Source organism: Myotis nattereri, assembly GCF_964212035.1.
Source record: "Myotis nattereri genome assembly, chromosome: 2".
Lineage (NCBI taxonomy): Eukaryota > Metazoa > Chordata > Mammalia > Chiroptera > Vespertilionidae > Myotis > Myotis nattereri.
This window is the reverse complement of record NC_138076.1, coordinates 122,622,311-122,649,035: the sequence shown is the minus strand read 5'-3', so window position 1 is coordinate 122,649,035 and position 26,725 is coordinate 122,622,311. Positions and strand designations below refer to the sequence as shown.

General features: G+C 45.9%; 1 protein-coding gene across 1 annotated transcript in view; it reads left to right on the top strand.

Moving 5' to 3' along the window:
- Positions 1-26,725, top strand: part of LOC308513840 (maestro heat-like repeat-containing protein family member 1) — a gene marked incomplete at both ends in the record, with an annotated part of 58,801 nt that overhangs the window by 15,480 nt on the left and 16,596 nt on the right. The window contains 22 exons of the mRNA XM_081083941.1: positions 375-448; positions 3,210-3,326; positions 3,555-3,599; positions 4,433-4,577; positions 5,238-5,281; positions 5,974-6,133; positions 6,615-6,667; positions 7,502-7,609; positions 11,436-11,552; positions 14,376-14,498; positions 14,811-14,963; positions 15,680-15,805; positions 16,470-16,585; positions 16,801-16,984; positions 18,469-18,558; positions 21,688-21,792; positions 22,766-22,901; positions 23,345-23,442; positions 24,005-24,154; positions 25,221-25,375; positions 25,629-25,761; positions 26,403-26,587. Coding sequence (XP_080940067.1) covers positions 375-448; positions 3,210-3,326; positions 3,555-3,599; positions 4,433-4,577; positions 5,238-5,281; positions 5,974-6,133; positions 6,615-6,667; positions 7,502-7,609; positions 11,436-11,552; positions 14,376-14,498; positions 14,811-14,963; positions 15,680-15,805; positions 16,470-16,585; positions 16,801-16,984; positions 18,469-18,558; positions 21,688-21,792; positions 22,766-22,901; positions 23,345-23,442; positions 24,005-24,154; positions 25,221-25,375; positions 25,629-25,761; positions 26,403-26,587 — 2,617 coding nt within the window. The remainder of the gene's footprint in view (positions 1-374; positions 449-3,209; positions 3,327-3,554; positions 3,600-4,432; positions 4,578-5,237; positions 5,282-5,973; positions 6,134-6,614; positions 6,668-7,501; positions 7,610-11,435; positions 11,553-14,375; positions 14,499-14,810; positions 14,964-15,679; positions 15,806-16,469; positions 16,586-16,800; positions 16,985-18,468; positions 18,559-21,687; positions 21,793-22,765; positions 22,902-23,344; positions 23,443-24,004; positions 24,155-25,220; positions 25,376-25,628; positions 25,762-26,402; positions 26,588-26,725) is intronic.

The following is a 26,725-nucleotide window of genomic DNA, read 5'->3' as shown; positions in this document are numbered from 1 at the left end:
GTGTAGGAGCAGAAAGGAGACTGTGAGTGAGTAGAAGGAATTCACACAGAAGAGCAGTGCTGGCAGTTCTAAAGGTTGAGATAGGCAAAGGGTGAGCAGAAGAGCTCCGCCAATGAGGTTGACTTGTGTGGTCAGCTGTGGGAACCTGGCAAGCGCTGAGGGGCAAGCGCTAGCTTGATGAAATACTGTTTTAGGTCACTTTCTAGTCTGGTTTGAAGCAGGGGGTGGGGGAGATAGCCTTTCGGGTTTGATCTGGCCTTGAAGAGCAGGACTGTATCTAAAATTTCTCCTGCCTGTCTGTCTTCTCATGCCTCCTAAAGCAACAAAGGGAGAGGGAGGAGACTGACCCCTCTGCATGTCTGTCTTTCCTTTAGTGCCTCAGACCAAGAAGCTGCAGCGCATGGTACTGAATTCAACCATTCTGGTGATTCAGGAGGACCTCAAACCAGTGAGCAGAATGGCAGAATGTTGGGGCTGGGAGGGCAATTGCTGTTTTGAGAACTTGAGGTGTGGTAAGATGGAGAGGGGAAGGTTTGGGTGAATGAAGAGAGAGGTAAGGCCCCCTTGCCAATCTAGTTCTGGCCTCAGACTTCTGCCCTTGGGTTACATTTGGGCTTGTCAAAACCTGAGAAAGGTTTGAGAAGTGGAAAGGTGGTTGCTTCCTATTTTCTGAGCTTTTTCTGTGGGCAATACTGTGGTGAGCCCAGTAGGGACATGGAGCTCTGAAAGATATTAATTTTGCTCCCAGAGAATCCACAGTTTGGTTAGGGAGAGAAGTCCTGAAACATCACATCTTGCATGAGAAGATATATATATATTATCAATATATGCCTATCTTTTCTTTATATACATATATATGTAAATTCTTTAAAATTTTTATTCAATTACAGTTGATATACAATATTATATTAGTTTCATGTGTACATCCTAGGGATTAGACATTTATTTATATAACTTATGAAGTGATCACCCCAATAAATCTTGTGTACACCCAGCACAGTTATTACAAAATTATTGACTATGTTCCCTGTGCTGTACTTTACATCCCATGACTATTGTATAATTGCCGATTTGTACTTCTTAATTCCTTCACCTTTTCATCCATCCACCCACTCCCCTCCCATCTGCCAACTATCAAAATGTTTTCTGATTCTGTGAGTCTGGTTCAGTTCTGCTTGTTCATTTAGTTTGTTTTTTAGATTCCACAACTAAGGGAAATCATATTGCATTTGTCTTTCTCTGTTTGACTTATTTCACTCAGTACAACACCCTCTAGCTCTATCCATGCTGCCAATGGCCAGATTTCATTCTTTTTAAGGGTTGAGTCATATTCCATTGTATATATGCACCACTTCTTCTTTACCCATTCCTCTATTGATGGACATGTAGGTTGCTTCCAGATCTTGGCTATTATAAATAATGCTGCAAGAAACATGTGGATGTATATGTCTTTTCAATTTAGCGTTTTGGGTTTCTTGAGATAAATATCCAAAAGTGAAATTGCTGGGTCCTCCTTTGGCTCTCCGTATAGTCTTTGTTTTAAAGTCTATTTAGTCTGATGTGAGTATTGGTACTCCAGCTATTTTTGTTTTGTTACCGTTTTCATGAAATACCTTTTCCATCGCTTTATTTTCAGTCCGTGTATGTGTGTTTTGACCTGAAGTGACTCTTGCAAATGGAAGCATCTTGTGTTCTTATCCATTCAATCATTCTATGTCTTTTGATTGGAGCACTTTATTTTTTTTAAAAATATATTTTATTGATTTTTTACAGAGAGAAAGGGAGAGAGATAGTTAGAAACATCGATGAGAGAGAAACATCGATCAGCTGCCTCCTGCACACCCCCACTGGGGATGTGCCCGCAACCCAGGTACATGACCTTGACCGGAATCGAACCTGGGACCTTTCAGTCCGCAGGCCGACGCTCTATCCACTGAGCCAAACCGGTTTCGGCTGATTGGAGCACGTTATTCATTTGTATTTAAAAGTACTTGTTGATAGATATGTACTTATTGCCATTTAATGATTCATATTTTTGATATTCCTTTCTTCTTCTCCTTAAAGAAGTCCCTTTAACATTTCTTGTAATATTGGTTTGGTGTTGATGAACTCCTTTAGCTTTTCTTGTCTTGGAAGCCTTATCTCTCCTTGAATTCTAAAGGACAGCCTTGCAGGTTAGAGTGATTTTGGTTGTAGGTCTTTGCTTTTCATCACTTTGTGTATATCTAGCCAGCAAAGTTCCTGTTGAGAAATCAGCTGGGAGCTCCCTTGTAGGTAACGAACTGTTTTTCTCTTGCTGCCTTTAAAATTCTTTCTTTGTCTTGAACTTTCTGCATTTAATTATGATGTGTTTTAGTGTGGGCTTCTTTGGGTTCATCGTGTTTGGGACTCTGCACTTCCTAAACTTGTATGTCTATTTCCTTTACCAGGTGAAGGAAGATTTCTGTCATTATTTTTTCAAATAAGTTTTCAATTCCTTCCTATTTCTCTTATCCTTCTGGCACCTGATGATACGAATATTTGTATGTGTGCTATTGACCCAGATGCCCCCAAACTATCCTCATTTTATTTTGCTGTTCTATTTAGGTGTTTTCTGCTACCTTACCTTTCAAATTGATGACTCAATATTTTTTGAGAAACCTTATTTTTTAAAAAGCTCTTCAGACAGGGCTGGAGACAGCAGAGACTGCTTCAGTTCTGGATCACACAGAATAGGGGAACAGAAGAGGAGGGGAGCAGTGGTTTGGGGTACCAAATGCATGACAATAGCATCATCCCTAAAAATACATTCCAGAAGGTTCATGGAAAGCTTGGAATCTTGAGGGATTTATTCCTGGCTTTCACTAGAAAGGCCAGACCATGGGACTGCCCTGGACTCAGATTCTCCCCCAATCCCACACTCCTGCTAATTTTCATATCTCTGGGGAAATAAGGTGAGGGCAAGGTAAGTACTTAGAGTTCTCCAGGGAGGTGGTGGGAGCTGAAGCGGTTAGAACTTCCGGGCAAAGTACAGAAGTGGTCAGGGTTAGTGGCTTGTGGTCTGTCATTATTGAGAGCCCACTGTAGAGTCTCACTGGGTTTAGTGTCAGGAGATCTGATCCCCTCACCTGCCTTGGTCCTCTGTGTCCTCACCTGGATTATGAAGGGTCACACTGGTAGTCCCTGACATTCCTTTCTGTCTTGTCATGTGATGGTCTGTGACTCCACAGGTGCCGAAGGTCCTCGTGCACTTCATTGAGATGCTGGGTCAGCATAACTACTTGGCTTTGCCCCAGGGGAACACTCTAATCAGCTTTGTCATCAAGCTTGTGGAGTCTGAGTCATCAGTGAGCAAGGGGCTGGGCAGGGAGGGGACCGAGGATGGGAGCACACCTCAGGGGATGGAACAAGAGGAAGGCAGGGTTGGGAGCAGGAGGGAAACAAGAGGGTATGCCTGGCACATGTGAAGGGTCTTTGGCCTGTAAAACCCTAAGCAGTGAGCCAGGGAAGGCCCTGAACCCAGAGACTTAGGTAGCATTGGTTTTAGATTTAAATCTTTCCCTTTCTCATTCTAGAATGAAGAGGACATCCGAATAATGTGTTCCAGAATCCTACAGATGGTATAAACAGCTAGGGCCAAACAGACCTCTCCGTTTACTCCTCCCCTGGCTCCCCAGATCACTACCCTGACCCCGGCCCCACCCCCAAGTACCTCACACCTTCCCCCTGCATCAGATGCCTTGTGGTGTCTCTGTCACCTCAGCCCACCTACCTTTCATTCCATATAAGTGCCTGGGGTTCCACTGAGAAGTGCTCAGTGCAGCAAAGGAGGGTCACGGGGTGTGGATCTGGAAGCCAGAGTCTGAGTCCTGATCAGCCAGTTTTCTAGCTGTAAAATCTTGAATAACTTGTTCTCCCAGCCGCAGTGTCTTCTTTTATAAAAAAGGGGGTGATTATATTTCCTGACTGTTCTCAGCAACGTCCAGGGATTCTGGGAGGCTCATATGAACTGATTTGCATCAGCACTGAGGAAAGGGCTGTGTTGTGGGAGGAAAAGGACTTTAGATTTATTCTCCCTCCCAGTGAGCTCTGCCTCCTGACCTTCAACATGTCTCTGACTCTGGAAGGTTCCTCAATGAAGGTGATTACAAGTCACACATTCCAAATTTCAAGAAGTCCTCATTTATCAAGTCAACTTATGCCTGCTATAATTTTAATCAGGACCTTGGTTATACTTTTCCAACCTGAAGTGAGGGGTTGGGGGTGGGGGTGGTGGGGAGAGAGAGAAAGAAGAGGAAGAGGAGGGAGAGAATGAATATGAATGGGTTAAGGGGGCTCTGTATACAGGCCTCAAATACTCAGTCCTGAAAGGGAGACAAGGTCTTGGGGTTGGAGACTGATGATGGGCTGACTTGGGGCTTGGCATTGAAATTCTTGCCACATCTCCTGCCAGGTATCTTTGCCCAAACTGGTCACATTGGTGTGTGAGCCCAACAACACCTTGGCCTTCGTGCCTCTGTGTAAGGCAGCCATACAAATGGCTCTGAAGGCCCGTTCCCTGGGCCAGGTTCCTTACCTCAGCAGCTTTCACCAGGATCGTAAGTACAAGGGTGGGCAGCCTGTGGAGAGGTGCTCACTGTGAAATTAAGTCTGTTTGTGGGCATGGAGTGTTGGAGTTGGGGGCTGGCTGAGACACTGTAGGGGTGATGGGTGTGGGGAAGAGGATGAAGAGGATGCTGGAGGCAGGGTTGTAGGTCCCATGCTTGGGCCATGATGGGAAGAGTAAGGCAACTACTTAAGGCCATTTGGCCTCATGAATGTAAAGGGGATGCCTCTCAAAGTCACAGTTCCTTCTTGCCTTCACTCCTCATTATAAAACACTTGATTCAAGATGTACAAACATTGTTAATTACAAAGTAATGAATACACACACTCCTGACCCTTAGTTCTTCCTTTGCCCTAACTCTGAGCCTCACTCTGTGCTCACCCCAGTGGGACTTAGGGTTAGAGTTAGGATGTCTGTTCAGCATATCATTGATGTGTGTGTGTTTTTTAAAGGCTGAAGTTGTAATGGTTTGTGTTTTAGTCTGAATCAAAATGTCACAGCCCCCGTGGCATTGACACTGATGTTCCCTCTCCTCTTTGCTCTTTCTCCTCCTCTGAAGTACTGATGGGGAGCTGCCAGTGGAGGCTGGGGGTTGAGCATCCTGAAGTGTGCACTGACTCTGCCCTCTTCTTTTATCCTCTCTCTAACTTAGCTACCGAGTACGTTTCCCCTCAGAAACTCCTGACCCATCTTATGGTAAGTGATGCCAGAATGAGTTCCACAGTCATATATTCTTCCATCCACTCATCAACCCACTCATCTATCCACTCATTTCACAAAGAGCTGGTTACTACTTTGTCTCAGGCATTATGCTGGATATGGAATAATGAGATAGGGGCCAAAGAGCATGGAGGAGGGACCTGGGAGTATAGTGGTGAGGCCTCGAGATGAGGATGTGGGCAATGGGAAAGGCCTGCCTTTCTCCTATGTGGCCTTATTGTAAGCTGCTCTCTGTTGACAGTGGACAAGCCCACATACCTTTCTGGATCTCTGTGTTGAGTTTCTCTGTTAGCCCAGACATTATGTGCTAGACATTATGCACACTTGGAATGACAGAGGTAGACCTCCCCTTGAGGTGTTCACAGACTTAGTGGGGAAGACAAGTGTGGGAATAGCTATCTATAGTCTAGTGTGACAGATGTACTAATAGATGAATACATAAGGTGCAACGGGACTTAGAAGAGCACCAGGCTGACATGGTCTCCAGGAGGCAGGAAGGCATCACAGAAGAGGTGATGTTTCCAGAGCATCTGGGTGGATGTAGGAGTTCAACAGGTGGCAAAGAATGGGCAGGGCCTAAGCTCCAGCTCTACCATTCTATGGATTTGCTTTCATTTTCTTTGTTTTCTTCTTTTAAATATTTTCTCTGCCTTCTGCTTGCTTCTCAGATGTGTTCCCGGAAGCCCTACAGGGAAAAGGAGTTTGGTACAAGCTCTCTGAGGCTATTATCTGCCCTGCATCCTATCACTTCTCTGCATCCTGTTAGAAACCATAGTGTTGGCCAGCTGTGGAGGAAGGTGATCCCACAGATGTTGGAGATACTAGATGGTAAGGGCTTGGTTAGCAGGGAGAGGAATGAAGCTGGGGCAGTGGCCAGACTCAAAAAGAGATGGCGTCCCGAGGTGCAGGATGGACCTTCCTTGGGGTGAGGAGAACTGGAACCAGTCTCTCTGTCCCTTTGAGGTGCTATTGGATGGGTCTGCTTTTGGGGGCAATGTTGTGAACTGTGCAGAAACACAGTCCAAAGTTCTGTGGCTCCAGGGTTCCCAGAATGACTCCTGCACTTTCTTATGGGCAGATCAGGGAAGAGTGTGGGCTTTGGAAACAGACAGACCAGTTTTGTATCCTTGCTCTGACACTGGTCAGCTGTGTGTTTTTGACCTTTGGAAAGTCATTCATCTTCTGGAGCCTCTGTAAAGTGGGAGAGCAGTTTCCTTGTAGGCTGAGAGCCGCATAGTACTTAAATGTTTTCTTCTCCCTGGCTGGGACCTTCTGGTTGAGTCGGTACCCATGCTGTCTCCTTTCCTAGATCATACTGAGAAGAGCCTGAATCAGGAGGAGTGGGAGGACAGGCTGTTTTGCGTAAGCACTCCCCAAGACCTTTCTCCCTCCACACTTGCCTTCTTTCCCATCTTCAGGAACCTGAGGGAGGATAGCCCCAAGCCCCCCAGAGACTGAGGCCATGATGAAGGGCCTAACTGCTCAAGCAAACCTCTTTCTGTGGTCCCCTTGCCTCCTGGCCTCTGCCTCAGAGTATCTGACTGTGTGCTAAGTCTTGAGCCCCCTTCCATACCCTTACGACCCTATATCAAGAGGGAGTAAGGGAAAGGGCCCTAGCTGTATGTCCTTGGTCAAGGTATTTAACCTTTGCATGTCTCAGGTTCTTCATAGGTTAAATGGAAGTTCTTCCTGCCTTCTAGAATTAAAAAGGATGATATCAGAGAGGACCTTGGAAATTGGAAAGGGCTTTACACATGTAATTGGCATTACCATCATTGTCACTGTAATATCATTCTTCAGTCCTAACTCCCACCATGTGTTTCCCCTTTTTTCTTTATTTACAGGCCATAAGCCCTGTCTCTTGCTTCTTCTTCTTCTTCTTCTTTTTTTTTTTTTTAAAAAATATATTTTATTGATTTTTTACAGAGAGGAAGGGATAGAGATAGAGAGTTAGAAACATCGATGAGAGAGAAACATTTATCAGCTGCCTCCTGCACACCCGCACTGGGGATGTGCCTGCAACCAACGTACATGCCCTTGACCGGAATCGAACCTGGGACCCTTCAGTCCGCAGGCTGACGCTCCATTCACTGAGCCAACGGGCTACGGCTCTTGCTCCTTCCTGACCCCACTTTTCTGGGGCAGAACAGCCTACCACTGACCTTTGTGGTCCTCTTCTCCCTTCTTCTTCCTCAGTTTTTGAGTCACTCTTTAGTGGCTATTGATGATGACCGCTGGCAGGAGCAACTCATCAGAGCCATCTTGGAGAGGATGTGTTATGTCGGCGATGATGGTGATGAGAAGGTTTGTCTGGGTGTGTGGTGGTTGCAATGCCGGGGCGGAGGGGTGCGTTGAAGGTGGCGGATGGTGCTGAAGAAACCTGGTGCTCACACAGGTGGCTGAGGAAATGTGAATGAGTACAGGCCTTGGGGAAAGAACAAACCAGTGTTCCTGCATCCTGGGAATCAAGGGGTGGAGAGGACCACAAACTGGTCGTCACACTGGCATGACAAAAATATCAAAGTGTCTTACTTTTGCTTAGCCTTTTAGGATTTATCAAGAAGTTTGCCATCTGTTGTCTTCATTGAAATCTCCTAATATTCTTAATAGAATGGAGCTTGTACTTGGTGCAGTGGAAAGATTGTTGATTTTAGAGTCCTATTTAAGCAGTCAATTCAAGTAATATTTGAGGGCATCCCATACACTGTGCTTCATGTTGGGGATACAGAGTTGAGGAAGAAATATGGGCTCCTTTGCTCACAGAGTGCAAGGTTGGTGGTGGTGATGGCCTGGGGTCCTGCCCTGGCTTTTCCATGTGCTCCCAATTCAGTCTTGATAAAGTGTCAACAATAAAGATTTTTAAAATATTAGCCTAAATAACCTATAGCTGTCGTCATCCCTACCTTGAAGTTGAAGAAACACAATCCAGGAGGATTTAAAATCTTAAGAAAATTATTGGTAAAACTGGCACCTGAATCCAAGTTTTTTTTTCCCTTCCTTCCTTCCTTCCTTCCTTTCTTCCTTCCTTCCTTTCTTCCTTCCTCCCTTCCTTCCTTCCTTCCTTCCTTCCTTCCTTCCTTCCTTCCTTCCTCTCCTGAGGATATTTTCCTATTGATTTTTTAGGGAGAGTGGAAGAGAGACAGAAAGACAGAAATATCTAGGTGAGAGAAACACATCAATTGGTTGCCTCCTGCATATGCCCTGACTAGTGACCAGGCCAGGGAGGAGCCTGCAACCGAGATACATGCCCTTAACTGGAATCAAACCCAGAACCCTTCGGTCCGCAGTCCAACACTCTATCCCCTGAGCCAAACTGGCTAGGGCCTGAATCCAGGTTTCTTGATTTCGATTCCTATTTTCCTGTCACCGAGAAATACTTTATTTGAGCTCTGGAGGTTTCCAGGAAAGTGGCCTTATTTCCAAGACGGTTTGTTCTCTCATTATTAACAGTACTTATGAAGCACCTAGTGTATGCACATCTTTGTGGTTGGTAGATTAGGGACACAAAATGAAGCAAGCGAGAATTCTGATCTTTTCAGTTCAGTTATTTAAAAGGTGCACTAGCCCTAGCCGGTTTGGCTCAGTGAATAGAGCGTTGGCCTGTAGACCGAAGGGTTCCCAGGTTCGATTCCAGTCAAGGCCACATACCTTGGTGGCAGACTCCACCCTTTCCTGGGCCCTGGTCAGGGCGAGTGCAGGAGGCAACAATTGAGGTGTCTCTCTCACATGGATATTTCCCTCTGTCTTTCCCTCTCTCTTCCACTGTCTCTAAAAAAAAAAAAATCAATGGAAAAATATCCTTGGGTGAGGATTAAAAACAAAGTGCACTAAATGCCTAGAGCAGAGCAGACACTGAGCTGGGCCCAAGGTTTTCATGTGAAACCAGCCTCTGCCTTCAGGAAAGCATCATCTGCTTGAGTGAATAGACAAGAGAGTGGGCAATTATTCTAAGCCTTGTAGGTTTCAGGGTGGAAATATGCACTGTGTGCTTGGGAGCAGGGAGGAGGCCTGAGGGGCCTGGGCAGAGCAGCTTTGTCAGAGGCGATGCGCTGTTTAGGTTTGCTCAAGACTGTTTTGATGTTAGTGCTGAAAGTTCAGTGTCTGGGGAAGCCCTCAGTGCTGGGCAAAATGGGAAGATGAGTCTCCTGCAGAGGAGGGGATAAGTCTGGGAAGATGAGTAGTCTTTGCCAGTGAAGCAGAAAAGTAGGTGCCATAGGTCAGGTTTAATTGATGCAGAGCCTAAGGTGAGGATTCTTGTCAAGTGACTTGGCGAGGAAATGCTCTCAGGAGACCTTGTGATAGAGTGAAGGACACAGGATAGGGGAGAGGAGAAGCCAAGCCAGGATGTGGCCTGATCCCATGGGAGCCCTGCTTGGAAACTGCACAGTCTATCCTGCCTGGAGACAAGTGAGGGGGCTTTTGTACCCTCTGCCCCCCAGGTTGTTTGTCATTGGCTCCAGGTTTCCAAGGTTGGTCCTGTGCAGGGAGGGGAGAGAGAACAATGCAGCGCCTGAGCATCTGGGGTAAGGAGGCCCCAGTCACCTCAGGACAGTTCTCCCCCAAGGCTGCAGGGAGTAGCTGTTCAGAAAAGTTCCTGCAGCCAGTTGAAGGGAAGGAACCCTGAGGTCTGGGCAAGGCACCATGAGCATCTGCTAGAGGGGAAAGGATACCCATAAGAGGGGGAGCTAAGCATTCATTGAACAGCAGGAATGTCCTGTTTGCCTACTGCCTCAGGCACTGATAGCAATGGGACAGAGTAATGAACTGGGTAGACACTGCTCTTGAGCGCCAGTCTCACCTGAGATGTGGGGTTGGTGCAAGTTGGGAAGTAACGGAATAAATCCACAGACAAGATGAGTGATTATGATGAATTCCTGAAAGAAGGAAACAGGGTGATGAGCTGGAGAGGGACTTTGGAGGTCAGAGATGCTCACTGAGGTGATATCTGAAAGATGAGAATGAGACTTTTTTTTTTTAGTTTATTGCTTAAAGTATTACAAACGGTATTACATATGTTTCCATTTTATCCCCCCGCCCTAGACAGTCCCCTAGCCTCCCCTATCCCCCAATGTCTTGTGTCCACTGGTTATGCTTATATGCATGCATACAAGTCCTTTAGTTGATCTCTTACCCCCCTACCTCCTGCCCCCCAACCCTCCCCGGCCTTCCCGCTGCAGTTTGACAATCTGTTTGAGGCAGCTCTGCCTCTGTATCTATTATTGTTCAAAAGTTTATAATGGTCTCTATTATCCATGAATGAGTGAGATCATGTGGTATGTTTCCTTCATTGACTGGCTTATTTCACTTAGCATAATGCTCTCCAGTTCCATCCATAACGTTGCAAATGGTAAGAGTTCCTTCCTTTTTAGAGCAGCATAGTGAGAATGAGACATTTTAAAAAATATGTATTTTATTGATTTTTTACAGAGAGGAAGGGAGAGGGATAGAGCGTTAGAAACATCGATGAGAGAGAAACATCAATCAGGTGCCTCCTGCACACTCCCTGCTGGGGATGTGCCTGCAACCAAGGTACATGCCCTTGACCGGAATCGAACCTGGGACCCTTGAGTCCGCAGGCTGACGGTCTCTATCCACTGAGCCTAACCGGTTTGGGCAAGAGAATGAGACATTTTGAAGAGCCTGGGGAAGAGGGTTCTACACAGAGAAAATGGGGAGTGCAGAGACCCTGAAGAAGGGAGTGGTGAGTCCACACAGTCTGGTATTACAAGGTGGACAGGACGGTGTGCAGTAAGCAAGGATAAAGGCCACTGACATTCAGAGGAGGGAGAAATAATTACTTAAAAGTACTTCTTCAATTATATAATTTTGGTTTTAAAATTATGCAAGTTTAAGGAACTTTTTAATTTCCTAGCTGTAAGTGGGAGTTAGGGGGGTCAGAACAAGTTCCTAAAGGATGATCCCTAAGAGGCTGAGACATTGGAAAGGCAGCTTTCTCTTCCCTGTAACTTGAACCCCTGCTCTATAGGATCACTGCCTTATCCAGATGCCTCTAGAGAGCAAGGGCCAGGGTGGAGGATGGGGCTGTGGGCAAAGGTGGTGGCTAGTATAGGAAATGCTGCCGTACCCTCATTTCAAGCTCTGCGTGACCCTGCTCTCCTTCCTTTCCTAGGCTTTTCTCTATAAATTCTTTGGCTTCGCCCTCTGGACCTCAAGAAGTGAGAAACTGGTGAAGATGATGCTCTCCGCCATCCTTCAAACTTCCCATGAAAACGTGCAGGAGAGGGAGGTGAGGCAGAGTGCATTGGCAAAGCATTTTCAGGTTGAGTCAGGATGGCAAGGTGGCTAAAAGCTTGGGCCTGGCAAACCAGAGCACCTGGGTGAGAGTTCCAGCTCTGCCACCTACTAGCTATGTGCCCTTGAGCAAGTTACCGAACCTCTCTGTGCCTCAGTTTCCTCCTCTTTAAGACAAGGCTATGGTACCTTCCTGATAGGATATTTCTTTAAAAGATTTATTGAATTTTAAATAATTTTATATTTAGAGGAAAGTTGCGAAAAAATCCCAAAGAATTCCTATTTATTCTTCTCCCAGATTCCCAAAATATAAATGTTTTTCCATGTTTGCTTTATCATTCTCTTTCTTATAAATTACATAATTTATTTAATAGCATTATTACTATATTTTTTTAATCTGAAATGAAAGCTGCAGTCATGAAGCTCATTTACCCTTAAATACTTTGCTGTCTACTAGCTAAAAATAAAGATATTCTCTTACATAAGCACAGTACAATGATCAAAATCAGGAAATTAACATTGCTACACCACTGATATCTAAATTATAGACCCAGTTTGAAAATCATCAATTGTCCCATCAATGTGTTTTAGAGCAGAAGAAATTTTTTTTTTTTTTTAGTCCAGGGTCTAATTCAGAATCAAGCTGTGCATTCAGTTGTCATTTCTCTTTATTCTTCTTTAATCTGGAACAAGTTCCTCATCTTTATCTTTCATGGCCTGGACATTTTAAAAATGCACAGACCACTTATTTTGTACAATGTCTCTCGGTTTTGGTTTCTGTCATATTTCATCGTGATTAGATTCAGAGTGTGCATTGTTGGTGGAATACCACAGAAGTGATGTGTGTTGAAGGATGGTTTTGAGGATTAAAATGTAAAACCACTAAGAGCAATGCTGGTACATAAGCACTCTCTACTTGCTGATTACTGGTAGTGCTGGTGTTCATGCCCTAGGACCTCCCTCTCCACGGCCCTTCTCCTGCCAGATTCTCAGAGCATCCATCAGCTCCACGATCAGCAACAGGTATTTACTAAGCCTGAGTTGCAAACAGTATCAATGAGGAGAAAGACATATACAGGAAGGAAACGGCTAACTATACTCAATGGTCTTCTAAAGGCTACATGAGCAGTCATTGTGGCATTGAGGCTGGCTGGGACTTGGGTTGGTTGGGGCGAGTTTAGGAGAAGGAGGGAGGCAGGTATTCCCGGTTGACATAACATTCTGAGTCAAGATTCAGGATCAAGACTTTGGGGAGCACATCTAGAGAACAGTCAATGGTCTAGTGGGACTGGAGTGCAGAGTTCTTTGACAAGGAAGTAAAAGTGACCTCTTGCTAGCACTTGGGAACAGATTGAATACAGGAGATAAAGATAAGAGGGGAAAGGGCCTCTGGGATGATTCTTGGGTTTCTGGTCCAAGTGGGAGGAGAATGGTATCCTTCCCTAAGGCCAGAAACCCAGGACAAAGGGGGAGGCAGTAGATGTAGTTAGTTTTTGACTGGGAGGGGTTGGAGTGTCAGGTGGACATGTACAGAAGCATGTAGACCTGGATCTCAAACCTGGGCTTCGTGTCTAGATTTGGGAAACATATTTTTCCTGACTGTTAAATGGGGACGACAATATTTACCTCAATGTATTAGTGAGGATTAATCAAGTAACATGTATAAGGCTGGTAAACATTAAGCACTGATGTTCTGATGATGTCAGTTATGATGATGATGTCATATGATGATGATGACCAGAAGGAGTGGTAGCCATGGCTAAGGGAGGACATAAGAAGAGGGACAGAATAGAACCCCCTTCTGATGCTCCACTAGTCCCTCTTTTCTAAAGAGGTAAAATTTTCCCTTTATCTACCTGATATCCAATGGTCTACAAGTCCCACTAAAATTTCCTCCCTCTCCAGGATCTGTGTCCTGGAGCCTGTCACTGTCCCGAGGGTCCCTCCATCTGTCTGCTCTTGCTGCAAAGTCGAATGGTGGCCCTTCCAGCACAAATGAGCCCATTTGCTAACAGCTGGTACCTGGATGTTTGCTTGAGCATTTTCTTAGCTCTGTGCTCAGTCATCCTTGTTGAGTAAGCTCTAGGGAGGGACTCAGCTGACACTGTTGTCAAAAGGGCCTGCTATGAGGCTGAGGGGTTAAGTTAAAGACTGTTCCTGGCAGGAACCACAGAATCCCGAAGTCTTCATGCTTTTGACTCTCTCTAGGTTGTGATTCCCAAACCCACTGGCACTGACAACATTTCCACTGAGTTGTTTTGCCATGATCTCCCACACAACACATTCAGAAACTCACTCTTTTCTCTCTTTCTCCAACTTAGACAGGCCTCTGTTTCACCTGCCTGTTTTGGTCAGAGTTACTGATGTTTCCTGTTCTCCTAAACTAGAAATATTGGAATTCTCTGCAAGTCTTCCTGTCTTCCATCTCCTCTCTGACTAGCTATCCAATCCTGTCAGCAAGGTGCCTGGGATTTGTTCTTCCTTCTGTTCCCTCCTCAGAGTAACCATTCTCTGAATTCCTAGTGCCTATAAAAGCATTCTCAAATGTACAGGGTTAGGTTTGACAATACCAAGAGTTTCTAAATCTGTGACTATGATTTTTCTTAATAATTTAGTTCTTCAATTACTTCTCGCAAAGATATTTGGTGCTCCACCTGGATTTTCAATAGTTCAAACGTGGAGAACCAAATCTCTTTTCCATTTCTTTCCTCTCCTTCCCCTTCCCCTCCCTCTATGTATATCCTGCTTGTGGGGGAACATAGCATGTGTCTGGCTCACCCCGAACTGTGGCATGGGGTTGAGGCTCTCTTTGTTACAGGGCATTGCTGTGGCGTTCAGCATCGTGTCCAAGAAACATCTGAAGACAGTCCTGGAGCAACTGAAAGTGTATAGTGCTGTCCTCACTGACAAGGAGTCATCGTCCATCCTCACACTGGCAAAGGTGATGTCATTCCCAGGGTGCTCTACCAGCCTCCCATACAAATCCTTCCAAGGCATCCCCATCACCCCAGCCTCCCAATTCTCTGAGGCCTTGTGACTCATCTATAAATGCTTCTCTTTCCCTGGAAACAACTGTGGGAAAGTTTCATCCTTGATCCTTTTCTCTTGCTCTGCATTTCAGGCCCTGGTATCACCAGCTACATGCCCACCCTGTCCCCCAAGCTGCTCGCCATCCCACAGTCCCATCTTCTTTCCCAAATCGTCTGAGCAACCTTTTCCTCTCTGAACCTCTGTTTCCCCCTCCCCCCTACAGGAACATCAGCGAAAGGAGTGGGTGCTTGTCTGTAACACCATCTACTTAAGCTACAGCAAGATTATTTTAGAGAGCAAGGGAGATATTTTCATGCATTTCGATGCCGTGCTGGCTTTGATCCTGCAACACTACCACAACTGCATTTTGGAAAAGGTACTTCCTGCTTACTCTACTTCTCCAGCTTTCCATTTCTGCCATGTCCTCTCTTACCACCCAAGAAAAGATGCTTGGCCTTAAATGGGAGTCACAGGCTAGTACAGTGACTTCTCCCACATTTTAATCCTTTCACTTAATCCTGCTACTTGGAGACTCTAATTGGCCCAAGGAGGAGACCACAGTAACTTTAGGTCTGTTTCACAGTGTGTCCTTCCTGCTGACAGAGCTTCGTAACCTGCCATTGAGCTCTTCACTGCCCTCTCTGATGAAGGGATGAGTAAAACCTAAATTCCCTAGTGTTTGTAGGAAGAAGCATTCAGGAGAGGCAGCGGAGCGGCCATACTGCTCTCTTGCCTTTGCTATGTGTCCAAAGCATGGGTCCCGGGTTGGAGAAGAATCCCTTTCCATTCCCAAGTCAGATATCTTTTGGTAAAACTTGTTCAAGGGAAAGACAATACCTTGAGAGACCAGGAAGCTTGATGTGTCCTAGTTACAGAGTAACATGAGGGTGGCTTCAGAAGGGGGTTGGTGAGAGGACTGGCTCTGTCCACCACAGGGATGCACTGGTCTACCCTCAGAGGGAAGATGCAGAGCATCAGCCTAAGGAAGGCTAAAGAAGGCTTAGGTCCTCACCCCGCAGACTGTGTAGGTAGTGTGCCCTGGCACAGATCCATTGCCACCTTGGAGAACCCTGAGCATACTGGTTCATTCAGGATAAGAAACTGAAGCTGGATTACCTGAATGCCCTCATCATACTGACAAAAGCCCTGGGCAGGCAGCAGCACGTGGCCTTTCAATTCAAGTTCCCCCACAAGCTGGCAATTGTTTCCATCATGCTGGTAAGTATCTTGCAGGAGGATGGAGGCCGGAATGCAGAGAGGAGGGAGGATGGGTCCACAGGGAAACCATTGGTGGCACTCCTAGGCTGGAGCTGAAGGTAAAAGCCCAGATTTTCTAGTTTCCTTTTCCCGCCTTAGTGTTCCCTTTGCCATCCTCAAGGCTGGGGTGAGTACTGTAGGGAAGGTGTGGTGGGGAGTAGGAGAGAGGTGCTGTCCTCAGAGCCTTTGCAAGTCACTAAACATTCTAAATTCCACCTTGTTATGAACACAGCCTGGAGTGGGAGGAGGCAGAGGCAAACAGGAAAAATATGTTCACCATCCTTTTGGTGTGTGTGTGTGTGTGTGTGTGTGTGTGTGTGTGTGTGTGTGTTAGGACCTAATCAAGGAGGAGCCATTGAACTCCATTTCCAGCTCTATTAGACAGAAGGCAATGAACATCATCAATAACTTCAGGTAACAACACACCATCCACTCTGTCTTCCTTGACCCAGTTCTATTGCAGCTCTTTATTCCCTAGTTGATCCCCCCTCTTAGTTTCTGCTTCTGCTTCTAGCATAAGGGAATAGTAGAAATTTACTGGCCAATATCTGCCACTTCTTTTGGCCAAGATTTTTTGAATTGGATTTTCAAAGGACCTAGTAGAGATGGCCTTCTATCTCTATAGACACTTGCTGTTAATTCTGCCCCAGGCATCCTTTTGCTTTCATCCCTGTCCCTGATAGGCACCTCCATCTCCATCAGTGATGTCCCGTTCTCTCAAAAGCTCTGGGGAACTAACAAGTAATAATATATCATCCCAAATTAGCAGCACCCTTTCCTGTAATAGTCATGCCTCCTCTCTTTCCCTAGTTCCTTTCTTTCCATCTTCCTGGCTCTTTTCACCCTTTCTTACTGTTACTCCTTTTCTTCTTTTAATACCCTTTCTTCTGATATCTTCCTCTTTCTTGCTCCGACTTATTCCTCTGTCTCCATCACTCTGTCTATACCCTTTTCAGTTGTTATTCCTGCGCACACTGGTTACACTTCTTCTCCCTGGATCGTAGGATGTTCCGGCCCCTCTTAGAGATAGAAGAAAGAGTAGAGCTCCTGGGAACATGCTTCAAGAGTGTGTTCTGCCTGCCATCCAGAGAAGTGTTACGAAAGGAGGCATCTAGTCCCAAGAAGGGCCAGGCCAATGTGGTAAGTAACTCTTTGATGTTTGTCTCTCTGGTCTCATTTTTTATTTTTTTCAGAGGTTAGGAACTATAGGTTTGGCAGTTTTATGTAATAGTCTTCTGCCTTCTTTAATAAAAACACAAAATCATTGGAAGGAAGCCCTCCTGTGAAGAAGAGGTTGTAGGTCATGTAGTCTGAACACTACTCCTGAGATCTAACTTCCTCCTTCTACCCGTTGATTACCACTGCCACCACTTTAACACTCTGGCCCAAAGGCAGACACTTGATCCTTCCCTTTATAACTGCTGTGTGATTGAAACGAGACTAGAAGGTTCAAATATGATTTTACTAACGGTTGACAGGTAAGTAAATCCAGGAAATCCCAGGAGCAAGCAATCAGAGTCTATTTCTTATAGTGCCTGCAGTGTTTCCTTAAGGAAGGAAAGAGAGATTCAGTTTTTAATTTATATTCACATATTTAATTCCTAGGAATTCTTTCATGTGTTCTGATTACACCTTTATCTTGCCTGGTCGTTCTTGTTTTATTGATGCCATAGTCTCTTGAAATGTTTTTGAAGCTATTAAAAAGAATTTAAAAATACAGGTTTCTATTATTTACCAAATTAGCTTGATTTTCTTTACGGTCAGTTGGTTTGTTCCTCTTGGGCCTCCTTTTCATCCAATTTCTGGTAATCCTTAATTTTTAGTTCACAGTTATGTCATGAAGGAAAGACTGGTACATATAGAAAAGGCGGAGGTGGGTTTTCTCTGGCCTCCCTCAGTGTGAATCTGCTTTGGATGAGGAAGTTATTTTGACAGGATTTCCCTGTGTTTGGAGCAAGCTGGGAGTTCCAGCTGCCCAGTACAAATAGCTTTACACCTAGGTAGGTTTCTTCCGAGTATTTTATTCCAGGGAGAGCTGCCTTTCTTTTTCTCCCCCCTGATTTTCAGTTTTTGTGGCTGGGATCTATCACAATGTTGCTCTGGTTCTCCCAGCAGGCCCTACGTTTAGAAGCCCTCCTTGGCAGATCACCTACTCTCTTTATAAGGCTTTGGGCAAGGCCACTTGGTTCATTCAAGGATAAGAGGGAGAAACCCACTGTCCTAGATTTTGTGAATCAGTTACTCTGCAGACAGCCAGGCCAGTCCTCCTCCCACCTGGAGCCAGTCAGCCTGTCAGTCCTGGCTGCTTACTGAAGCTGTATCCCTGGGACCAGAGTCCCAGCTGAGCTCAAGTTAGGGAGTGGGGATGGAGGAGGTGGGTAGCTATGTTGCAGGGGAACTCCCAGTCCACCAGGACAAACTACACACCAGGCAGACATTTGTGCTCTGGTGAAACAACAGAAGGATTAATTGAAGTGAATGATGGGCCAGTAGTGCTTGAATGTAGGGAAGTTTTTGGAGCAGGCTTTCTCAAGGAAGGCTGGGACAGCCAGAATGCTGAGCAGTTTAGAAGGAGGGTTGGGGCTGATAGGTCGGTAATTTTTTGAGTTTCTTTTCCCCCTCAGGATCTGTTGGAGGGAACCATGCAATCCCTCCTAGGACTAATGGAGACACTTATTGTTGAGATGCCCACCCGGATACAGAACTGCTTGCAGGTTCGTGGGAGGAAGTCCCTGAACGTCGGTTTATTCATTTCCTAGAACTGCCATAAATAAATAACACACGAAGTGACGTCAAACAACAGAAATACATTCTCTCAAGTTGTAAAGGACAGAAGTCCCAAATCAAAGTATTGGCTGGTTTGGTTCCTACTGGAGGCTCTGAAGGAGAATCTGTTCAGTGCATCTCTCCTAGCTTCTGGGAACTCCTGGCAACCCATGGTATCTCTTGGCTTGTAGACATATCATTCCAATCTGAGCCTCCATTTATTTTCACAGGGCATTCCTGTGTGTGTGTGTGTGTTTCTCTTCTTTTTTTTAAAAAAAAATATGTTTTTATTGATTTCAGAGATGGAGGGAGATGGAGAGAGAGAGAGAAACATCAATGACAAGAGAGAATCATCGATGGGATGCCTCCTGCACAACCCCACTGTGGATTGAGCTCTCAACCCGGACATGTGTCCTTGACTGGAATCCAACCCAGGACCCTTCGGTCTGCAGGCCACCCTCTATCCACTGAGCCAAACCAGCTAGGGCTCTTAATAAGGACAGCAGTCATTGGGTTAGGACCCACAAATCCAGTATGAGCTCACCTTAATTTGAATCATCTGCAATGACCCTATTTTCAAACAAGGTCACATTCTGAGTTTCTGACTGGACATGAATTTTGGGGGGACACTATCGACCTGGTGCAGTTGGGAACAGACCAGGGGAACTGTCTAGGAACTGCTTATTTTCCCAGTCAGAAAAACTAAGAAGTAGAACTGCTGATGAAATTTGGGTGCATACTTTTAGGGAAATGATAATAAGGGCTAAGATCAAATAACTAATATTGGTCTTGCCTTTAGAGGAGAAAGCTTCCTCCTTCTTCCCCTTCAGCCATAGCTGTGGCCAGCTTCTCTCTCAGCTGCCCACTGCTCCCACATAGCAGTTAACAGTTCAAAACACAGGCTGGGGACTGCCATACACTATGGTTCCAGATGGTGGCTCTGCTGTTTGCTGTATGGTCTTGGGAAGTTGTTTAACGTCTGTTTGCCTCAGTTTTCTCTTGGAAACTGGAATGACATAGAGCACCTAGTTAATACAGTCATTTGGTAATGAGTGAGGTGTTTACAAAGTGCTTGGCTCAAAGACGTGAGGTGCAGGTACAACTGATTTGCCCATTTTAAAATTGTCTTTTTATTGACTTGATGTACTCTATGCTACTGTCATTGGGATACTTGGCTTTCTCCTGAAATTGCTATTCCCCAGTTACCACAGGGAGTTCAAGACTTCTTTGCAGTTCCTGTTGTTATTAAAATATAGGTCACTGAGGACTATATTCAGAGTATTGCGTTTAAAAGTTACTTGAAATATTTTTTTCTGTATGATTATATTGTCAATTGATATAATTTTGACTTGTTTGTCTTAAATTATAGGGTTTTTCTTTTACTTAACTGAAGGGCTTGATGATATAAAGATTTACATAGTTAAAAACTTGCTAGTAAAACCATGTAAAGCTTTACTCAGAGGATTTTTGCTCCCAAGCTGATCCTCTTAACCTTATTCGCACTCACCCTCTATAGATAACCATTTTCATTAACTTCTGGTTTGTCCTGCCTGTTTTTCTTATTGTGAAAATAAGCAAATCTCTGTTTATGGTGTATTCTTATTTCCCTTTCTGTTTTACACAGTCATTAACACATTCTGTTCAGTGCTCTTGGCCTTGCTTTTTTCATTTATCCTCATCAGTTCACAGATAGATTCCTTTTTTTATGGTTTTATATATTGTGTGCATGTAATATAGTTTATTCAATCAGTCCTCTATGGATGGATGTTGGACTGCTTGTAATTATTTTGCTACTGGTTTTCTTCTTAACTTTTAAATTTGAAAGGATTGTAGATTCACTGGGAGTTGCACAAATATTACATAAAGCGTCTATTAAAACCACGGAATTTCCTTGCCAGTATGGCTCAGTGGTTGAGCATTGGGCCATGCAGCAAGAGGTCACTGGTTCAATTACCGGCCAGGGCGCATGCCTGGGTTGCAGGCTTGATCCCCATTGAGGGGGTTTGAGGGTGTGTGCAGGAGGCAGACAATAAATGTTTCCCTCTGATCAATGTTTCTCTCTCTCTCTTTCTCCCTCTCCTTTCCTCTCTCTCTAAAATCAATACAAACATATTTAAAAACACACAAAAAACCAGCGAATTGATGTTGACACGCCATTTTAAGACATAGACTTTATTCAATTTTCAACAATTTTTAAAAATTGATTTCAGAGGGGAAGGGAGAAGTATAGAGGGAGAGAAACATCAATGATGGGAGAGAATCATTGATTGGCTGCCTCCTGCACACACCCTAATGGGGATGGATCCTGCAACCCGGCCATGTGTCCTTGAGCAGAATCAAACCCAGGACCCTCCGCAGGCCGACCCTCTATCCACTGAGCCAAACTGACTAGGGCAGGACGTGTTTCTTCTGGTCAGTGTAGCATCAGTGTTCTTTTGAGTTGCTTGTGGATTTTTCACCTGCTACTCTTCTTCTTTTTCAATTATATATCATGGTCTGTGTGGTTGCATCATTGTCAGATTGATGACTGTAGATTGACAAGTAGCAGTGGTATTTAGTACCCATAATTAACCAAAGGTGAGACACTTTTCCATTGTGTTTCATGTGAAACCATTTATAGTGATATTTTTCAAATAGATTTACACACACTTTACTCTGGAATCTGTGAATGCAGTGACTGTTATTTTTTATCACCAAGTTCGTTTTCTACTGAAGAATGGGAGGCGGAGGGTAGGAGAACTCAGAGGTATGTTGAATCACTGAAGTGAATAGAGTGGATATATTTTGAGAGCCACTGTTGAACCTGAAGGAAGGGGGTTGGAATTGAGGAGATTTCTATCACCTAGACGAAGGGAAAATATGGGGCTGGAGGATTTAATACCGCGTATACTTGATAGGAAAGAGGAGAGAATGAAACCTCTGGTGCCAGACCCACATATAATCTGCCTCTTGGCAAAAGAGGTCCTGCTGTCAGAACTCTTGTCCTAAAACTTTGTAAAAGCCAGGTTCAAGAATATCTTTCTGTTCTCTGGGACACAGATGAATGGGCATCTCCTTTCATTATCTTCTTCCTCCAGCTTATGGATCCTTGGCTCAATTCCCAGAAGGATAACGAGCGGGAACGGGCCATGTGGTGTGCTGCACGTATTTTGGAGTTTACAGCAAAAATGGAGGACTTCAATGTGAGTGGGAGGCGGCCGTGGAGTCTGAATTATCATACCCTGTCTGGTTGCCCTTATCCCTACCTTCATCATATATATTACCCAGCCTCAGTCACTCATTCTCATCCTCATTCTCCCTGGCCCATACTATTTTCTCTTGTGGATCCCATCCTGTTCTCTCCTTTTCCCCTTCTGTCATCTTCTACTTGGTGTTTTTCTCCATCCATCAGTTTTATTTCATCCCACTTGGTTCAGTCTGATGTTATTTGTCTGAACAAGCAATGACTAAACACTCGCCTTGTGCCAGGCGCTGTGGTAGGTGCTATAGCGAATACACAGATGACCAAGATAGTTTCTGACTTCATGAACCTTACAGTCCACTGGGGAGAGAGGCATGCATAGAACAAACTTAAAGAGAAGGTGATAATGAATAGATAAACTGAATATAGTGGGACTAAAAGATCAAAACAAACAATTACAAGTTGAGGGGACAGGGAATGCGTCATAGAGAAGAAGGCATTGAACTAGACTTGACAGATGAGTGGGGTGTCAAGGGGCAAAGATGGGGGATAGAGTAAGGTAATTATAAAACGATGACCTCTGATGTCCTTTATGGCCACAACTCATCTATCGAATTCCATTCCCATTAACCTCACATAGTCTCACCTTTCATGTCTCTGGTATATGCATTTCCTCCTCTGAGTTCTTCCTGTGATTGCTCAGCCTAAGGCAGGGGTGGGCAAACTTTTTGACTCGAGGACCACAATGGGTTCTTAAACTGGACCGGAGGGCCGGAACAAAAGCATGGATGGAGTGTTTGTGTGATCTAATATAAATTCAAAGTAAACATCATTACACAAAGGGTACGGATTTTTTTTTTTTTTAGTTTTATTCATTTCAAACGGGCCGGATCCTGCCTGCAGGCCATAGTTTGCCCATGGCTGGCCTAAGGGAATGGCTGGGATAACTTGTGACTTCCAGCTTCCTTCCCCAGATGGCAATTGAATTCACCCGGCTGGGGCGCCTGGTAAAGCTGCTGGCCATGCGCTGCCAGGACCCAGTGGACAGCATCTGCTTCCTGTCTTCCAAGGCTGTGTATCACCTCTACTGTATCCTCTTGAAGAAAAAGCGTATGAGGAGCCTGCTCTTACCCCTCCCCCTCCAACCACACACTTAGGCCTGGCCATCCCCACACACTCATCCCAAGACAGTGAGGGCCAAGAAGCTGCTTGAGTACCTCATTTCCATTGAGGAACCTACCCCCAAACATCTACAGATAATCTCTTGGGAAAAAATACCTACATAGGAAATACTTCTTTGGAATTAGTTTCTTCTTTTTTGGCTCAGCCCCATCCTTTTACCCAATTCTATCTCTGCTCTGAGGCAGGCAAGATAGTTTGTTTGTCTTTTACCTCAGCTCCCACCATTTCTTATCTTAATGCTCATTCCTCTACTCCCAGCCCCAAAGGACATACATAGCCCCAGTAGGAGCTTTGGGCTAGAAGGTGGGAAAGGAGGAGTTTAACATGCCTTCTGAGTGTCTGAGAGGTGGGGTCGGGTGTCTCTGTTTCAGAGATGAAGAAGAAAATACAAGGCTTGTGGATAGAAGAGGACATGAATGAAGTCTATAGTGCCAACTTGTTCTATAACAACACCTTTAAAATTGCCGAGGTGAGGGAGCAGGACCAGAGACAAAGTGAGGGAAGCCTGGGCGTCTCATTTACACGCTGTAATAGACTCCTGGGGTGGGACTCCTATCCTGTCTCTCTTCCCATTCTGTTACTGGATGTGAACTTTTCCTTTGGGGGAAATTTTCCTATCACATGCTACTATTTGTCCCCCCTTGAGCATCAATGGTCCTGATCCTTGTCTTCCCCTGTCCCCCCAGAAGCATTTGCTTCATGCTAATGCTGCTTTGTGAGCAATGTGTAGACTCAGAGATGTCACTGAGGATCTTAGCCCCAGCCCTCCTCTCCTGGGGTTCTGCTCTGCACCCCCTGACCTCTGAGCCCCACATTGCACTTGAGACCAGTGTTTCCTCCCTTCCATCCCCAGGACTCTGTCCCCAGGAAAGGGTCTTCTAGGAGTTAGGCAGACAGCACAAGCCTAGGACAGAAGCACAGAAGCTCCCAAGAGAAGCCCTCCCTCACCAGGAGGAATGGCACAGGCTGTCTCGGGCAGGGGGAGCCCTGCATCCAGACTCATCGCACCATGTGATCCCACCCTGTTGCAGGCCTTTGCAGAGTACTTCACCCAGAGGCAGCTCACCAACCTGGTGCTGACATCCATGGAGGAGCTGACGGGCAGCAGGGCTAACGTGTCTCTGGCTGCAGCCCAGTTGATGAGCGCTGTCATGAAAAAGCGGGGCTCAGATTTGATAAAGGTAGTGTGGTGCTGGGTGGGAGCTCTGGCCTGAATGTCAGGAGCACTGGCTCATGTCCTGGCTCTGTTACCAAGCAGCCAAAGGGCTGTAGCCAAGTCCCTCTCCTCTACTGGCTTTAATTCATTCACTTCTAAAATGTAGGCTTGCACTACATTTCCTCTGTGGTCTCACTGAGCTCTGACATTTGTAATCCTGAGCTTGTAACTGCAGTGCCTCCTATCTGGGCGGCCGATTCCTCAGTAATGACAGCCATGTGCAGGGGTGTAGGCATTGTTGGGGGACTCACCCCAACCTGCTGGGGTGTCTGGAGCTTAGACTTCTGTGAAGGGGTAAGGCTGTGGATTGGAAACAAGGAAGTTCACAGAATGACTGACCTATGCATAAATGTTCTTTTAAGCTAGCATAAATATGGGAAGGCCTAGCATTTAGAAATCTGTGCCTCACATCACTAAGAAAAAAACAACTTTAAAATCGGGTCACATAGTACTGAGTGGCCATCATCCCCTGTCATGGGCTGTCCACCCCCTTCTCTCTATGAATCCCCAGACACCGGTTGCCTTCACTCATTTATGTGACTGCCGTGGCCTAGGTACCAGAAATGGGCGGGCACCATGACAGTCCTTGAGATATTACAATGAAAAGGACTTCCCAGAGGTCCATAGTTTAGAGCTCTGAGCACCAGTTGAGAACCCTGTGGTCTTTCCACATCCAGTGCCACTGTCCCTGCAGTTTCAGGACTGGAAGTTGACCTTAGCTGGGGGGAAAGGCCTGAGTGCCTCCAGGGCTTTGGCTTTCTTTCTGGAGGGTCTTCTGTCTCCTGAGCAACCTCAGACCACCTCTCTGGACATTGGGGCTCTGGACAGGCATTTGCTCTAGTGGGCCTTGGCCCGAGCTCCCTTTTTGGGCCCTGCTGCTCTGGCCTTTGGCACCCCGCAACTCTTCCTTGAGAAGAGAGTCAGGGACAGGATTGCAACTATGCCTCTTGAGTTTGAGGACTCAGTAGAGAGGGAGGAGGAAGGAAGGAAGTAAAGAAGGACTGACGGGGTGTTCTGGCTCTCCCCTGCAGGTGGAGGAAATTGTGGCGGGCATCCTGGAAAGGCTCAAATTGCAGCTGGAGCCCAACACAAAGGAGGAGACCCTTCGGGCCCTGTGCTTGCTGGCAGGCAACAGCACCCACAGCGTTGTGCCCCTGCTGCTCAACAGGCCCCTCCCTTGGGATAGGTACCTCTCCCACACCCAGGAGCACACTCCATCCCAGTAAACCCTCCCCTGCTCCAACCCAAGCCCATGTTAAAATCACTGCACAACGATGCATTCTTCTTGATGCCAATCAAACTTCATATTCTTTGGCCAAGTCTTCTTGGGCCTCACTCCCTCTAGAACCTGAGAACTGGCCTTTCATAGGCTCAAGACCAGATTGGTACTAGAATATGATTACCAGGGCCCATGACATAGCTGTCCCTGGCTCCTGCAGAACCATTCTGGCCGTGTGGAAGGTGTTCGGCACCGAGCGAGAGACCACAATCAACGTCCTGCAGCTGCTGATAGGCATCCTGGAAAACCACTCCACAGAGGGCACGATGGAGCAAGCCCTGCAGCCCGTGGAGGTCAGCATGGGGAGGGCGGGCAGGGGGCGGAGGACTTATGTCTGGGACTTGCGTGCAGAGGCGAAGATTAAAGGGCACCTGTCAGGTGCGAGCAGTTGTTAGGGAGCAGTGAAGAGGAGACTGTTAACACTGGACTCATGAATACTGCACATACGTTTAGTACTTTAACTTTGTACATCCAAGAACTGCATGATGTAGAAAGTGCAGGAATCAATCCCATTTCATAGACAAGGAAACTGATGTTCAGTGTTAATCAGCTTTTTTATCTCCTGAGTTTGTGTCTGGCGCCCATATTTCTGGGGCCTGGCCAGGGGCATGCGGTGCTGGGGCAGAGGATGAAGTTTGGTTGTCTGAAATTGGGTGGCCCAATTTATTTTCTGCTGAAAAATTAGAGTTGGTTCCCTTTTTGTTTTTAATGTTTGGCAATAAAGAGAGAGCAGATTACATGTGTGTGGCCCCTCATTTCCCCAGGATTGAGCTGTGGGCATTCAGTCTTCAGGTGCTTCTTAGAAACCTCAGTCAGAGTGCACTGTGACCTATGGGCAGTGACAGGGAGGGGCAGTGTGTGGGATTGTGGGACCATTTCTGTCTTTACCAGACCTAGTCAATTCTGCTTCCTCCTTTCCACGTGTCCTCCCCAGGCGGCGTGTGCCTTGTGTGAGATGCTATCCGGGACTCTGTGCCGGGAGGCCATCCTGGAACTCTACCCCCGGCTATTGCTGGCTGTGCTATGTCATCTCTTCTGGGTGATTGAACAAAATACCCCCCAGAAGGTGGTGGTCTACAGGAAGGATGGGGGCTTAGGCAAGGCCTTTGACTCCAGTAGGTAAGCCTAACCCTGGTGTGATGGAGAAATGAGACTAGTCAACTCCAGAGGGCCCTGGACAACTGATGCCAATCCCCTAGGGAAGCTGAAGAAGAGACTGACAGCAGCACAGAGCTAGAATGTCGGTGTGGGTGCCCC